Raw genomic sequence first — 14,314 nt, forward strand, 5'->3', positions numbered from 1 at the left:
TATTTTAATAATATAAAGAAATGCTTGAAAACTGAAAACAGTATCAGAGAGAGAGAGAGAGAGAGAGAGAGAGAGGGGAAAGTTCAGAGAGTTAATGCAGGAAGGTAATAGATCTGTTTAACTAAAGTGATAACAGGAAGAGGCAGGGGCACACAATCATTCGTTAGGGCTTTTATTACTTCTACACCAACTTTGAGAGAGCAAAAAGCTGAGAGAAGGAAAATTAAAGCCAAAAGGAAATGGACGCAGCAGGAGGGCCACCTCCACCGGCCGACGCTGTAATGACGGATGCCCAGTCTGACCCGCAGCCACAGCAACCGCAACCGCAACCGGAACAGGCCATGGGGATGGAGAACATATCGGCGACGTTGAGTCACGGAGGGAGATTCATTCAGTACAACATCTTTGGCAACATCTTTGAGGTTACAGCCAAGTACAAGCCCCCCATCATGCCCATCGGCAAAGGCGCATACGGCATCGTTTGGTCTCTTACTCTCTCTATCTCTCTCTCTGAATTTCTGAGAGGTAATCTGTGATTTTGATTTTCTTTATCTTTGGATTATGAATTTCCCTAGCTCGTTTTTGAACTCGGAGGCGAACGAACACGTGGCTATAAAAAAGATTGCGAATGCGTTCGACAACAAGATCGACGCCAAGAGGACTCTCCGCGAGATCAAGCTGCTTCGCCACATGGATCATGAAAACGTCAGTGAGTGCTTAGTATTTATTCTTTACCAACTTAGAACAAAGTAATTAGTCGTTTTCTTGTAGTTTCTCATTACTGGTTAAAAAAGAAAGAATCTTTAATTTTTTTTTTAAGTAAGAATCTTTAATCATTCAGTTATCGCTTTCTTTTACTAAAGAAGAGTGCAATTATGTATGTGATATTGAGTATGATAGGGCCTAAGTACGCGCAATCTTTATTATAACAATGTGTAGTAGCGTCGAGTCCAAAAATGGTAATAGCTAAAGGAGGAAACCACAAAGAATGTTACCTGTTTGATTTATATGGACATGAATTAAACCACATTTAAAGTAAATTTTAGTTTTGGGTGGCTTTTGGAATATGAAGCGTTATTACCATTAACGTTCTCATTCATTAACAAGTACAAACCACACTCCTTTGTATACCTCCAATGTAGTAGAGAATACCCTCTTTTTTCTCCCTCTTCAGGCTATCTGTTTGAAACTTTCTTTTTGATTGGAAAAAAAATAAAGAAAGAAAGAAAGTTTTTTTTTTTGATAAGTAAGAAAGAAAGAAAGTTACTAACCGATAGCCTCTAAAAGGGAGAAAAGGAAGGTGAGGGGGGGTGTTCTCTACTACATTGGAGAATACCTGAAAAAAAAAACTTTCTTTGTACGTACCCAAAAAACAGTTCTAATTAGACAATTATCCAATTAGTTTGAATGTGATTAATGACGTATTATGAGTCATCACTTGTTGGCCAGAACAGGAGCACTCCCGGGTTCCCCCCACCCCACTGATCCCTAGGGGCCCATGTCCCTATCGGTCACATCCCTGCTTGTTGTCTTTTTGATGTGACAAGTTACTTTTTTTTTTTTTATACATAATCAAGAAATTTTATTCATAGAAGTAAGCAAAACCCAAGTACCCAGGGAGTATACATGAGAATAACCTAATTAGAGTTTACAATTGAAAAGAGAAGATCATGGACATTTAGCCCATTACAAACAATAGCCCCTGCCCATAAGAACAAAATTTTAAAAAGAAAGCTTTAAGCTCGTCCATTGTTCTCTCACGATCTTCGAAGCTTCTATCATTTCTCTCCCGCCAAATGCACCAACACATGCATATAGGAACCATTTTCCAAATCGCTGCCACTTGTGAGCTTGTGAGTTGCCTCAGAGGCCTCTACAGGTTGCAAGGAAATCCACCAACCTAAAAGGCATGACCCATAACAATCCAATTCTTAAATCATCCCACATGGTCTTCGCCACCTCGCAGTGTAAAAACAAATAATCTACTGATTCTCCATTCTTCTTACACAACACCAGTACAACACCATTACCCGAAGTTTCCTTCAATTATCTATGGTGAGGATCTTTTCCAAGATGCTGTCAATATGAAAAAAACTGCTTTTGAAGGAGCTTTCATTTGCCATACGCTCTTTCATGAGAACATGGTCATTCTAGGGCTCATTAGAACTTGGTAAAACGATCTGATCGGGAATTTACCTTTCTTGGAGGGGCTTCAGTTCATCTTATCTGTGATACCCTATGTCATGCTTACCGAATACAACGCCTCATAGAGCTCTGTGATAGTCTCTATCTCCCAGTCTTGGGCTGCCCTAATGAATTCTACATTCCATTGAAGGGAGCCACTAAAAAAGACCAAGAGATCGGCTATCGCTGCATTATTTTCTTGTGCGATCTCAAAATGGCAGGGAAGGCGTGACAAGTTGCTTATTAGAATTACTTTTACTGGCACGTTGCATTTTACTTTAATAACTCAGTTGTGATCATTGTGGCTAGGTAGATAATTTTAATGTATAACTCGTTGCCGTTGTTTTGTCCAGTAGAATCATGGGACCAGATGATAAAATTAAGATTTTGAGCAAAATGTATTATGAACTTTGGGGTTTTCCCCTCTTTAGTTAGCTGGACAGATCTCATTATTACACGCAGCTGGGGCTCATTTTTTTTTTTTAGCTCCATTTTGGTTGTTAGGCCTGGTGAAACCATCTCCGTTTTTGTAGGCATTTTTACAACCAATTTCATTAAAAATTAATTAACTTTGGATTTGGCCAGTTAAGGAAGACTAGGTTATGGGTTCAGAATCCACCTGAGTGCATGTGTAACTTATGAATAAAAAGAAATGTTTTCTTGTCTTGCCTTTGTAATTCATCATGTTTACAGCATATTCTGTAGGCATTCTGTTTAGATGTTTATTTGGTCGTGCTTGCTTATTCTCTTAAATCTAAACCCACTAAAGAAAAGTTGGTTGGTTTTTGGGGGCAGGGGGGGAGCTAGGAACCTCCTGCAGGAGACATAGGAATTTGGCTCTACAGAAGTTTTCTTTTTAATTTTCTGATTAATATTGCTCATATTTTCATGCAGGTTGTTGCAATCAGGGATATAATACCACCCCCACAGAGGGAGGCATTTAACGATGTTTATATTGCCTATGAGCTAATGGACACTGACCTGCACCAGATTATTCGTTCCAATCAAGCGTTGTCAGAGGAGCATTGTCAGGTATTCGAAGCATTTATTTTCGTTTAGCTTGCTACCATGTCTGCTGTATGATACCTTTACTTGCATTATCAAAGACCTCTTGGACTTGCAGAAGCTATAATAAAATGAAAGCCTCTTTAAATGGAGTATTTCAATAAGTGAAAAAGGGCATGGTCCAAGTCCAAGCAAGCTAGCAAATACTATGAAAAACAAAGGGGCATCATCTCTCAATGAAAAGATTGTTTATAACGATCTTGAAGTTGTTCAGCACTGAATCTATTCTGCTAAAATTTTACCTCTGGTTGAATCTCGTTGTGCATCTACTTCCTCTCATCAGAAGTCTTCTGTCAACTCAGAAGTCTGCATTCGACTGAAATATCTCGTTTCTGTTTGCTACCACTGGAGTGATTTTCACCCTCTTTCTTAAACAGCTTTCACCCATTCATTTCACTGAACCTGAACCCTTCCACCAAGAAGACAAGTGTAGGTGATCAAGAATCAAAGTAGCCTCAAAATGATCAGCTTTAAATGATTTCTTGTGGTCTTATATAAGCTACCTGAAAAAGCATTACCGAAGAACATTAATTCCTTAATAGAACAGTTTTGTTGTCAAAAGCCTTATCCAAAGAAGTTTTTTTTTTTTTTTTTTTTTTTGGGGGGGGGAGGGCGGCTAAAATCTCTCTTCTTGAGATGGGAGTAGAATTTTTCACTAAATTTTTCTGATTTAATACATATGGTACTTAAACCAATTAAAGCAGTTGGATGTTATCCTTATAAAGATGGGTTGTTTTGAAAGCTGTGGAGCCTTGGATCTTTCTTTTCCTGTGATAAAGTGGTTGAATGGAATAATCTAGCATTCAATCAAGATGGGGAATGTAATATAGCGTGTCCACTCGCTATGCCTGAACTTAGAATTCACTTGTGGAAGTCCGTATTTTTTTGTACTTTCGAGTTTTTGCTTTGGCTTGTTCAGCTTTTGAAGTTTTGTGCTTCTTTCTCTTCTTCATCTTCTGCTTTTTACTATGATTTCCAAAATTCACCATAACTATCATTTGGTCACAGATTAAAATAACTACCACTTTTCTACGTTTTATGCAGTATTTCCTATATCAGATCCTCCGTGGATTGAAATACATACATTCTGCAAATGTTCTGCACAGAGACTTAAAGCCCAGCAATCTTCTTTTAAATGCCAATTGTGACTTGAAAATATGTGATTTTGGACTAGCTCGTGTCACCTCCGAAACTGATTTTATGACAGAATATGTTGTTACAAGATGGTACCGTGCACCAGAGCTGTTATTGAACTCTTCAGATTACACTGCTGCTATTGATGTATGGTCGGTTGGTTGTATTTTCATGGAGTTGATGGATCGAAAGCCCTTGTTTCCTGGTCGAGATCATGTGCATCAGCTAAGTTTGCTGTTGGAGGTAATTTTAATTTTCCAGGTTTATACTGCTGTACTGTTGTTTTCTGGGGAAAAAATGACCATTTGAAAATTGTGATTCCAATTACAGTCTCTTATACTTATTGCTTTTTATTCAAGAAGACCTGCTTATTCTCCATACTTAAATTTGGCACCGAATATAATAGCAAATGACTTTTGAAATCGGATTTTAGGATTATTCAACCGCATTATTTTAATGGCATTCTTCCACCTCACCCTAATTTAACTGTATACTGTCATAAATCCACTTGAGCACGTATGACACATTTTCCTCTCTAAGGGCATGCAAAAATGCAAAATCCATTCTTTGTGCTCTTACAGAGTAAAGATGTCCCTTTTTTGTACAATTAATCATGCTTAATATTGCAGCTGATTGGCACCCCGTCAGAGGCTGACTTGGGGTCCTTGAATGAAAATGCTAAAAGGTATATTCGGCAACGTCCTCTTCACCGTCGGCAGTCCTTCACTGAAAAGTTTCCTAATGTCCATCCTGCAGCCATTGACCTTGTTGAAAAGATGTTGACATTTGATCCCAGACAGAGGATTACTGGTGAGTTTCTGTTTCCTAATGTTATGTGCATAACAATAAAAGTCTCAACTTGGATCAACTGAGCTAATTTCTATTGAGCCTTGTATGAGAAAACTAGTCTAATCATAATATTTGTACCAAAAGTTTCACGGTTTTATATTCCAAAAAACTCGTGTAACCCCACTTGAAAAGATATTTTCCCCCTTAAAAATCTTAGGGATACTTCTGAAACGAAGACTCAAGGTTCTTTCTCAATCCAAGCTCAACCAAGCTGCCTTTAATTTTGGTGCTGTGCTCTTGCCACTCACAATGTTACAATTCCTATTCAAGGGACTCATGCTTTGCCATGTCCCTTGAAACAGATGTTTTTATTATTGGGCCACAAATAGTGAAACAGATGGAAAGAAGCTTCTGACATATTAGTTTTCCGATGATTCAATAGTAGATCCATCAAGTTGTGTGCTTTTCCAGGGATTTAATAATAAAAACTTAATCCATTATGTTTTGTGCATTTTCAGGGATTAAATAATAAAAACTTAATCCATCAAGTTTTGTGCTTGGTGCTTTAACAGAGTTATATGGGCATTTAATATGTGCCATTGAAAACACTGACATGTAATTTCCTATTTTCGACAGTTGAAGGCGCATTGGCTCATCCCTACTTGACATCACTGCATGACATCAGTGACGAGCCTGTGTGCATGACTCCCTTCAGCTTTGACTTTGAGCAGCATGCACTGAGTGAGGAACAGATGAAGGAGCTGATATATAGGGAGGCTCTTGCATTTAACCCCGAGTATCAGCAACAATGAGGAGTCATGCTTTGTTTAGTCATCGTGATTTGATCAGTGTGGTCTCTCTGGTTTATATAACTCGGGCGATTGATTTCTTCCTGTACATATTGTTCCATTCCAAAATGGGGTGGATCTGGAGTTGATTTACTTTGGGCAGAATTCAGGGACTGGAACAAATATAATGGAATCTGCATGGCTGTTTACCCTTTCATTGTTGTTCTATTGATTGGATTAAGCCAACTCCTGATCAACGGCTCTCTCTCTCTCTCTCTCTCTCTCTGTTTGTGCACATTCGCAGATCCAAAAAACCAAATTAAAACTCCCCCTTTTTTCCCTTGACCTCGATACTTGTTTTCGAGTCTCTTGCATAGGATAAAACATGGTCAATGCTTGCAAATATTTAATTAAAAAATTGTTGACAATGTTTTATTTGCACAAGAGCTGTACGGGAACCTCATTAACCTTGACGAACCTTTGTCTTGTGCCACGATTAGTAGTAGGTCTCGTCAAATTTGAAAAATTCGGGGCTAAAGAAACCAACGAAAGCAACGACTGTTTGAGAGAGGATATCAACTTCAAATTGTCCTGCTCAACGTTATATAGAATTCTCACATGGGAAGTATATGCCATAAAGTTCGATTTCCTAACAGGATGAATTCTAACGAGCTAGTATCAGAAACTCAATATTATCAGAGAGCTCACCAATCCAGAAGGAAGAAGCAATCCAATCCATATTTGCTAGCAGCTAATTATGAAAGAACGAATTCATATCCTATATTAGAGACATAACTTTGATGAGGACAAAGCAGCATCTTCAACAATGCTGTTAGCTCTTCACACTGTCAAAGAATCTAGAAAGTGGCACGGGACCATCAGCCTCTTCGTCGTCACTGCAAGAGTGCTTGGTTCTTGACTTGTGCTTCTTTTCTTTCTTTGTTCTCTTGGACCTAGATCTACTTGATTCTCTCTCCTCTTCATCACTACTGGAAGTATCGGAGGATGAACTTGAGGAGCTAGAGCCAGAAGATCTCCTCCTCCTTGAATGCTGCATTGACAAATGAGGGGCTCACATTTCATAGTTTTAAATATCTGTAACAACTGAAATGCAAGAGTGCTTTAAGCCTTTAATGCTATCCCCACTCTCTAGTTTGCTTCATTACCGAGTTATGTTGGCATGTCATCCCTAACAGTCTTTTATTTGAAAAATAAATAACAACAAAATCTTATTTGTAGTATTTGTGATTCTAAGCTTCTTTTCTTCTTCTTCTTCTTTTTTTTTTTTTTTTTTTTTTTTGGCACCTGGCGTCTAACTAATCCTGGTGGTGCATAGGCTCTAGGCAAGGGATTTCCTAGAAGTGTACCTTAGGTAATTTAAAGAGAGATTATCCTAGTCCGATCGCCCCAAGAGTGAGAATGTGGAGTTTTGAACCCGGGAAGTCCGGTTTATACGACTAAGCTTCTATGTTTTCAATTAGAAGCAATATATTCTAAACTGAAGTTTTAAACATTATTTTTCTTTGAGTAGTACCTTCAAGCCCTCCCAAACTTGCATGGAGTTGGCATGACTTGAAAGTTTGAAACCAAAGTTTAAGTTTACATAGTTATTGTGTGGATTTGAAGGGGACCCAAAACATAATCTATTCAAACTTATGCATGGCTGTTCAACTGTCCCTAAATTTCTTGATCATAGTTCCACCAGCACTTCTGATCTTATTACAAATTCATCAGTTCCCCTTGACTCAAAATAAAATGCTCTCTTCCTCTTGATAAAATTAGTTTCTTTCTCTCATGCTTTGCAATTTATTTCCTCCAAGATCATCACTATCACTGGTCCAACCAGAGCCATGCCAACAGGATATTATACACAAAAAGGATGGTTCCCTTGTGATAGTAACGAATTTAGATAAGTGCTTACCCTATGCGTCTAAAATTTCAAAGGAAGAATGGCCAACATTGGATTTAGCATCACCTTTCTCATATCAAGTGAGCAAAGGCTTGGCAGGAGTTCCAAAATAGGAAGGCACCCAGGGGCCTTATAATGAGAGTGAAGACTCGATCTTGTAGCTGTTCTAGAGTGTACAAGTGTTGAATCTGAGTAATAACAATTTAATAATTATTTTTTTCTTATGATGGGGGAACTACCCCATGGAACCTAAACTCCTGGGGAGACTAGCACAGCAAATTAAATAAATTTGCTAAACAATTTAATAAATTGTAGGCACCTTTCTCTTTCTGCTGCCTCGTTTCTTTAATTCTTTGTCCTTATCTGCAATGACACATATAACCTTCAAGAACAAGAACAAGAATAGGAGGAAGAAGAATGCTTTATTGCACATACCTTTTTTGTGATTATATTTACTACTGGAGTTGTTTTTTCCTTGGGCAAGTTTGCGTGCCCTTTCAGCATCCAGTTGAGCTCTGTATTCTCTCATCATTCTATCTTTATCTGCTTCCAGTTCCCCCTTTTTCATTTCGTCTTCCTAGTAAAAATTCCCACACAATTCAACAGAGGAAAAATTAGCACATACATAGGAGGAATGCAATCAGAGAGTAAAAAATTCATGAACACAATGAGGTATTAAGCATAGTCAAGGAAGTTAACCAACCCCCTCAATGAGCTTCTATTTCCCTCCAGAAAATGCATCAATCAAAGATAAACAGCCACTCAAATTAAAATATGAACTCTACAAAATGGATGATCTATGATCCACTTCCATCTAATTTACCGAAACACCAAAAACTAAGTCTAATCTCTTCCTTGTTTCATTATCCATGACCTCAATTATGACAAGATTATTCCTTATCTTCCTGCAAGTAAATTTCCCAGAAAACAAATGAAAGGCATTGTCTGTACATCCCTCCTTGAGCCACTTTACTTTTGAAACTTGTGGCTTCAATTCATTGCTTATATGCACAACGTTTTATTCATTTTAGTTGATGCAAATCTTTTATTAGGGCAAGTGTAATAGAACATTGGTCTTTTATCACGTAATATATAGACGGTAGAATGCAGTGTCATTCATAATTGGAAAAAGAAAACTAGTACTTTGTCTCTTTGTTGGACCGCTGCCATAAACACATGGCGAGTTCTTTCCTTGTCTTGTCCAAACAACATTCTTTATTCTCATTGGAGAAAACTCTCCCACAGTAAGGTTTACACAGAGCCAACATCATTGCAGCTTATATACAATGACAATTTGTTGTTAATGCACAACATTTTGATAACAATTTTTGGACGGATATTTGTAAATAAATAAGAAAATCAGATTACTTGCATATTTATGACAAGGTATTTTAAAATGTTTGCCCATGTCAACATGTACTAGCAATGATACCAGTTATGTAGCATTTCAGGTTTCTCGAGGTCTTATTACATGGTTTTGTATAAACAATTGAGATTAAAAAAATAAGGTGGAATCCATAGTTCCATCAAACTCTTAGCACATTGCCTAGGGGGCAGAAGCACAGTGTAGTTGGCATATAAAATCATCACTGAAAGAAAATGAAAAATACAAATGGAATACTTTCTGTGGATCTTTTTTCTGTGAAAGCATAATATCATTAAGCTAGCATGACATAAATTCTTGATGTTTCTTTCGTTACTAGATAACCTATGACACTGATGAATGAGTATCAGAGCAAGTGCCCATATAAATATATACTTTTACTCTATAGAAACACACATGCATGCACAAGTGTGTGCGCACTTGTGCAAAATGCAACTGGTGTGTTCCATGGAAAGGCAACAAGAGAGATCGCAGAAATGGAAAGGCTACAAGAGTCTAGGACCTTAACACAGGAGGAATTAGCTAAAAAGCTAGTGCTGGTTGCAGATCTTGAGAGCATTGTTCTTTTAGAAGAGATATCGTGGTGGCAAAAAGTCGAGAGCGTTATGGTTGAAGGAAGGAGATAGATGTACTAAGTTTTTTCACAAGGTAGCCAATTTTCATAGGAGATCTAATAATATTGAGATGCTGAAAATAGATGGGGCAGATTGTAAGGATGAGCAGAGAATTAATGATCATGTAGTTGGTTTCTTTGAACAACTACTTACCGAGCAGGAGGGTTGGCGACCGAAGCCTGATGAGCTAGCTTTTGACTCTATTGGGCCTTTGGATGGTATTCGTTTGGAGAGGCCGTTTGAGGAGGTTGAGGTCTTTGAAGTGGTGAGGAAGATGGCCAAAGACAAGGCTCTGGGTCTTGACAGGTTTTCTATGGGTTTTTTTCAAACATGTTGGGAGGTGTTAAAGGATGATCTCATGAAGGTGTTCCAGGAGTTTCATTCGGCTGGACAATTTGAGAAAAGCCTAAACGCCACTTTTCTTGCTTTGATTCCGAAGAGGGTTGGGGTTGAGGAGATCAAGGAGTTCCGACCCATTAGCCTAGTAAATGGGGTTTACAAGATTCTCTCTAAGGTACTTGCGAATCGCCTTAGTGAGGTAGTGGGAAAGATAATCTCAAAGCCTCAAAATGCTTTTGTAAAGGATAGACAGATCTTAGTTGTAGTCCTTATCGCAAATGAATGTTTGGACAATAGACTGAAAGCTGTCAATACTGGGATTATATGCAAGCTAGACATGGAAAAAGCGTATGACCATGTTAATTGGGACTTTCTACTTGACCTCCTAAGGAGGTATGGTTTTGGGGAGAGATGGAGATCTTGGATCCATTGGTGTATATCTACGGCAAAATTTTTAGTTCTGATAAATGGAAGTCCAACAGGTTTTTTTAATAGTACACGAGGCCTTAGACAAGGAGATCCATTGTTACCACCATTACTATTTGTTATTGTAATGGAGGCTTTGAGTAGAATGACCTCAGCCCTGGTTGCAAATGGGCATGTGACTGGTTATTCGATAGGATCCCCAGGTGGGAGAATTATTAATATTTTGCATTTATTGTTTGCAGATGACACTCTTATCTTCTGTGAGGCAGATAATAATCAGATTCGAGTATTAAAGGCCCTTCTTCTTTGTTTTGAAGCAGTTTCAGGGTTGAAAGTGAACCTGGATAAATCAGAGATGGTGCCTATTGGAGGTGTGCAGCGTCTAAGACAGTTGGCTAATACTTTGGGGGTGTAAGATTGCTTCACTTCCTATGACATATCTTGGCCTTCCATTGGGGGCCGCCTTGAAAGCGGCTTCTTTATGGGATACAGTGATTGAGAAAGTAGAGCGTCGATTAGCAGGATGAAAGAGATTGTATCTGTCAAAAGGCGGTAGGATTACCTTGATAAAGAGTACGTTATCTAACTTACCGACCTATTTTTTGTCATTGTTCCCTATCCCAACAAGTGTGGCAATTCGTATTGACAAACTTCAACGAAATTTCCTGTGGGGAGGATTGGGTGAAGAGTTTAAATTTCACCTAGTCAGGTGGGAGAAAGTATGCAGACCTATCTCTTATGGTGGTTTGGGCAGTAGAAATTTGAGAACTTTTAATCGGACGCTACTTGGGAAATGGTTGTGAAGATACCATAACGAACCTGAGGCTTTATGGAAAATGGTGATTGAGAGTAAATATGGAGAATTATGGGGGGATGGTGTACCAATGAAGTGAGTGGGGCATATGGTGTGGGTTTGTGGAAACATATAAGAAGAGGTTGGGGGGTCTTTTCCCGGCACAAAAGATTGTGTCTTGGAGATGGGACTAAGATCAAATTCTGGTACGATACTTGGAGTGGAAATGGTGCATTAAAGGATCTATTTCCTGTTCTTTTTAGGGTGGCAAGTGCCAATGATGTCTCCGTGGCGGAAGTTATGGTGATAATGGGGGAACAAATCCAATGGAACATTAATTTTAGTCAGGCGGCACATGATTGGGAATTGGACAGTTTTGCAGCTCTTTTCAGCCTCTTGTATTCACTCAAACGCAGTAACCATCAAGCTGATTTATTGTGGTGGATACCTACAGGAAAATGTCTATTCTCGGTTCGCTCGTATTATAAATCTCTATCACAAGAACCTCCAACTCAGTTCCCTTGGAAAAGGATTTGGAGACACCAGGCGCCTCTCAAAGTTGCTTTTTTCGTGTGGACCGCTTCTTTGGGTAAGATCCTCACAACGGATAACTTGAGAAGACGAGGGGTGATCATCGCAGATTGGTGCTGCATGTGTAGGAAAAAGGGTGAATCAGTGGACTATCTTCTACTACATTGTGATATAGCTCGTGGGATTTGGAATGAAGTATTTAGAAGACTAGGCTTGGGTTGGGTTATGCCCGAGTGTGTTGTGGAGATGTTGGCTAGTTGGACAGATCTAAGATGTAACCAACAGATCAAGGTTGTATGGAAGATGTTGCCTATTTGCGTCATGTGGTGTTTATGGCAGGAGTGCAATGAAGGGACGTTTGAGGACAAAGAAAGATCAGTAAAGGAACTAAATGCTTTCTTTTTTAGAACTCTTTGTACTTGGGCCATTGCCGTTAACTTTAATGGCCAAGATTTCCATGATTTCCTTGTTTCTAATGCTCCTACAGTCCTACTTAGCTAGGACATTCTTTGTACTGAACATGGCTTTTGCCTATTCTTTTATTAATATACTTACACTTATAAAATAAAATGAAAGGGGGACACAATAAGTTGCAGTGGAGAAACAAATATAGAAAACTCATGCGCACTTGTGATCAAGATAAGCATATTAGCAATACTCAACAAATTACCTTTTGCTTTTTTTTAAACTCTTCCCAGGTGATAGTGTGAGAAGTTCTAAGACTGGCCAAACGAGCAGCATGCCACTCTGGCGAATGAAATGAACCATCCACCTGCGACTGTCCTCATCAGTTACACTCCAGGAAAAGAAACACCCAACAAAAACTTTTATACTGGATTATCGGATAACATTTTCTGATCTAAAGAAAGACAAACTTTCTTAAGATCTCACAAGTCACAATTGTTTGATCGTGAAAGAGAGGAATTCAAAAATAAAGTAATAAGATTCAGGAAATGAGCTAAAACTTGATATAATCCCCAATTAAGAATAAACTCTTCTATGTATCCTACAAATAAGGGCACCAATGTACTTATAAAAAAAAAGGGGGGGGGGGGGGCACCAATGTGGTAGATGAAGTGGAGTTGGCGGCCGTGCCCTGTCGGAAAATCAACTTTTAGGACACCATTAGAGCTATCCTAAAGCTCCTATCTTTCCAAGAGGGCAATATTCATGTATAGAAGTCAAATGCGCAGGTTGATTAACAGGTGAATACTTCTCACGTTCAATCTATCAGATAAGACTATGCACCATGCATTGCTCTGTAGCTCGTCACAATTCAAATCAAGAACTTAAAATTCGTATCTTTTGCAGGAAATTTTTGACATCCTACTCAAATTACTGTAGGATTTCATAAAAGTAAAGCTTACCCATTAAAATCAGAGATTTATTCGATAAACAATAAGTATCTAATCAATCATAAGCACAGAATTCAATAATGTAATGAATAACACAGATTAACAAACTGCCATAAAAACAGAAGAAGGAATGAAATTTAAGAATGAGAAATTCAATGGGGAATGGTAGTATGAAAGGGTACAAACCATGCCGTCTTCAATCTCCTCAGCCGCAGCAGAGCTGGAGCCCAGCCTGGCTCTCTGCATAGCTTTGTAAGCTTGATTTTTGCCCATTTCAAGAGACACCCAGATGAGAAAACTCCACCAAAGAAAGAAACCCAGGAAGAAAAATGAGAGAAAATATGGGAAAGTATTTGATTAAAGCATTAACGGTCAGGAACCCGTGTGGAGGAAGAGAACATGTGGGGGGATTAGTAGGAGAGATAAAAAGAGTTTGGCTTTGGTTGAGACTTGAGAAGATTTTCTTTCCAAAGGGCAAAGGGCTACAAAGGTGAGGCTGTAACGCAGAGATTTTTGCGTCGGGTGAGATCACGAGCACGAGGGACAAATCGGGTACACCAGCCGTCAGGGCTCTAGACTTGTTCGGGGCAGCAGATTACGAAAATGAAGACGACAATATGAATATTAAATTAAATATGTGACCTACATAGTGTGGTATAAATTTTTTTAAATATAATTATTCTATTTTTTAATAAATAATGCTATATAATAATTGAGAGTAGGCAAATTCTATCCATTCTTTTTTTTAAAAATGATAAATTTTTGACGCATTATTTTTAACAGAAAACTCTTTTTTTTAAATAAATAAAATGCAATGAACTTCCACAACTTCTTAAAATTATAAATATATTTTCTCTTTTGTAACTCATTCCAATTAATTTAGTCTGTTATTTAAATAAGAGAAATGCCTAACTTGCAAAAGGATTTCATAAATTAATATATTATATTAGATTATAAAAGTTTTTTTATAATGGTGAGAGAGAAGGTGAGAGAGTTTTACTAA

At 38.2% G+C, this 14,314-nt stretch overlaps 2 protein-coding genes across 3 annotated transcripts; one reads left to right on the forward strand and one right to left on the reverse strand.

The window, feature by feature from the left end:
* LOC121256761 (mitogen-activated protein kinase homolog D5) lies at positions 1-6,177 on the forward strand. Its single transcript, XM_041157651.1, has 6 exons — positions 1-484; positions 576-705; positions 3,079-3,216; positions 4,294-4,626; positions 5,013-5,193; positions 5,809-6,177. The coding sequence occupies exons 1-6, from the start codon at positions 240-242 to the stop codon at positions 5,982-5,984; spliced, it is 1,203 nt and encodes a 400-aa protein (XP_041013585.1). The 5' UTR covers positions 1-239; the 3' UTR covers positions 5,985-6,177.
* A 372-nt stretch (positions 6,178-6,549) lies between these two features.
* LOC121256772 (protein FAM133-like) lies at positions 6,550-13,925 on the reverse strand. Of its 2 annotated transcripts, none has more exons than XM_041157654.1 (5): positions 13,498-13,925; positions 12,627-12,728; positions 8,305-8,446; positions 8,189-8,232; positions 6,550-7,011 (listed from the first exon to the last, which is right to left on the reverse strand). In XM_041157654.1, the coding sequence occupies exons 1-5, from the start codon at positions 13,582-13,584 to the stop codon at positions 6,793-6,795; spliced, it is 594 nt and encodes a 197-aa protein (XP_041013588.1). In that variant the 5' UTR covers positions 13,585-13,925; the 3' UTR covers positions 6,550-6,792. The 2 variants fall into 2 exon arrangements, with proteins under 2 accessions (XP_041013588.1, XP_041013589.1); XM_041157655.1 differs by lacking the exon at positions 6,550-7,011 and adding an exon at positions 7,120-8,057 and having other exon boundaries at positions 13,498-13,920.
* Positions 13,926-14,314: the final 389 nt, after the last annotated feature.

The sequence above is a fragment of the Juglans microcarpa x Juglans regia genome, chromosome 1D (assembly GCF_004785595.1).
Source record: "Juglans microcarpa x Juglans regia isolate MS1-56 chromosome 1D, Jm3101_v1.0, whole genome shotgun sequence".
Lineage (NCBI taxonomy): Eukaryota > Viridiplantae > Streptophyta > Magnoliopsida > Fagales > Juglandaceae > Juglans > Juglans microcarpa x Juglans regia.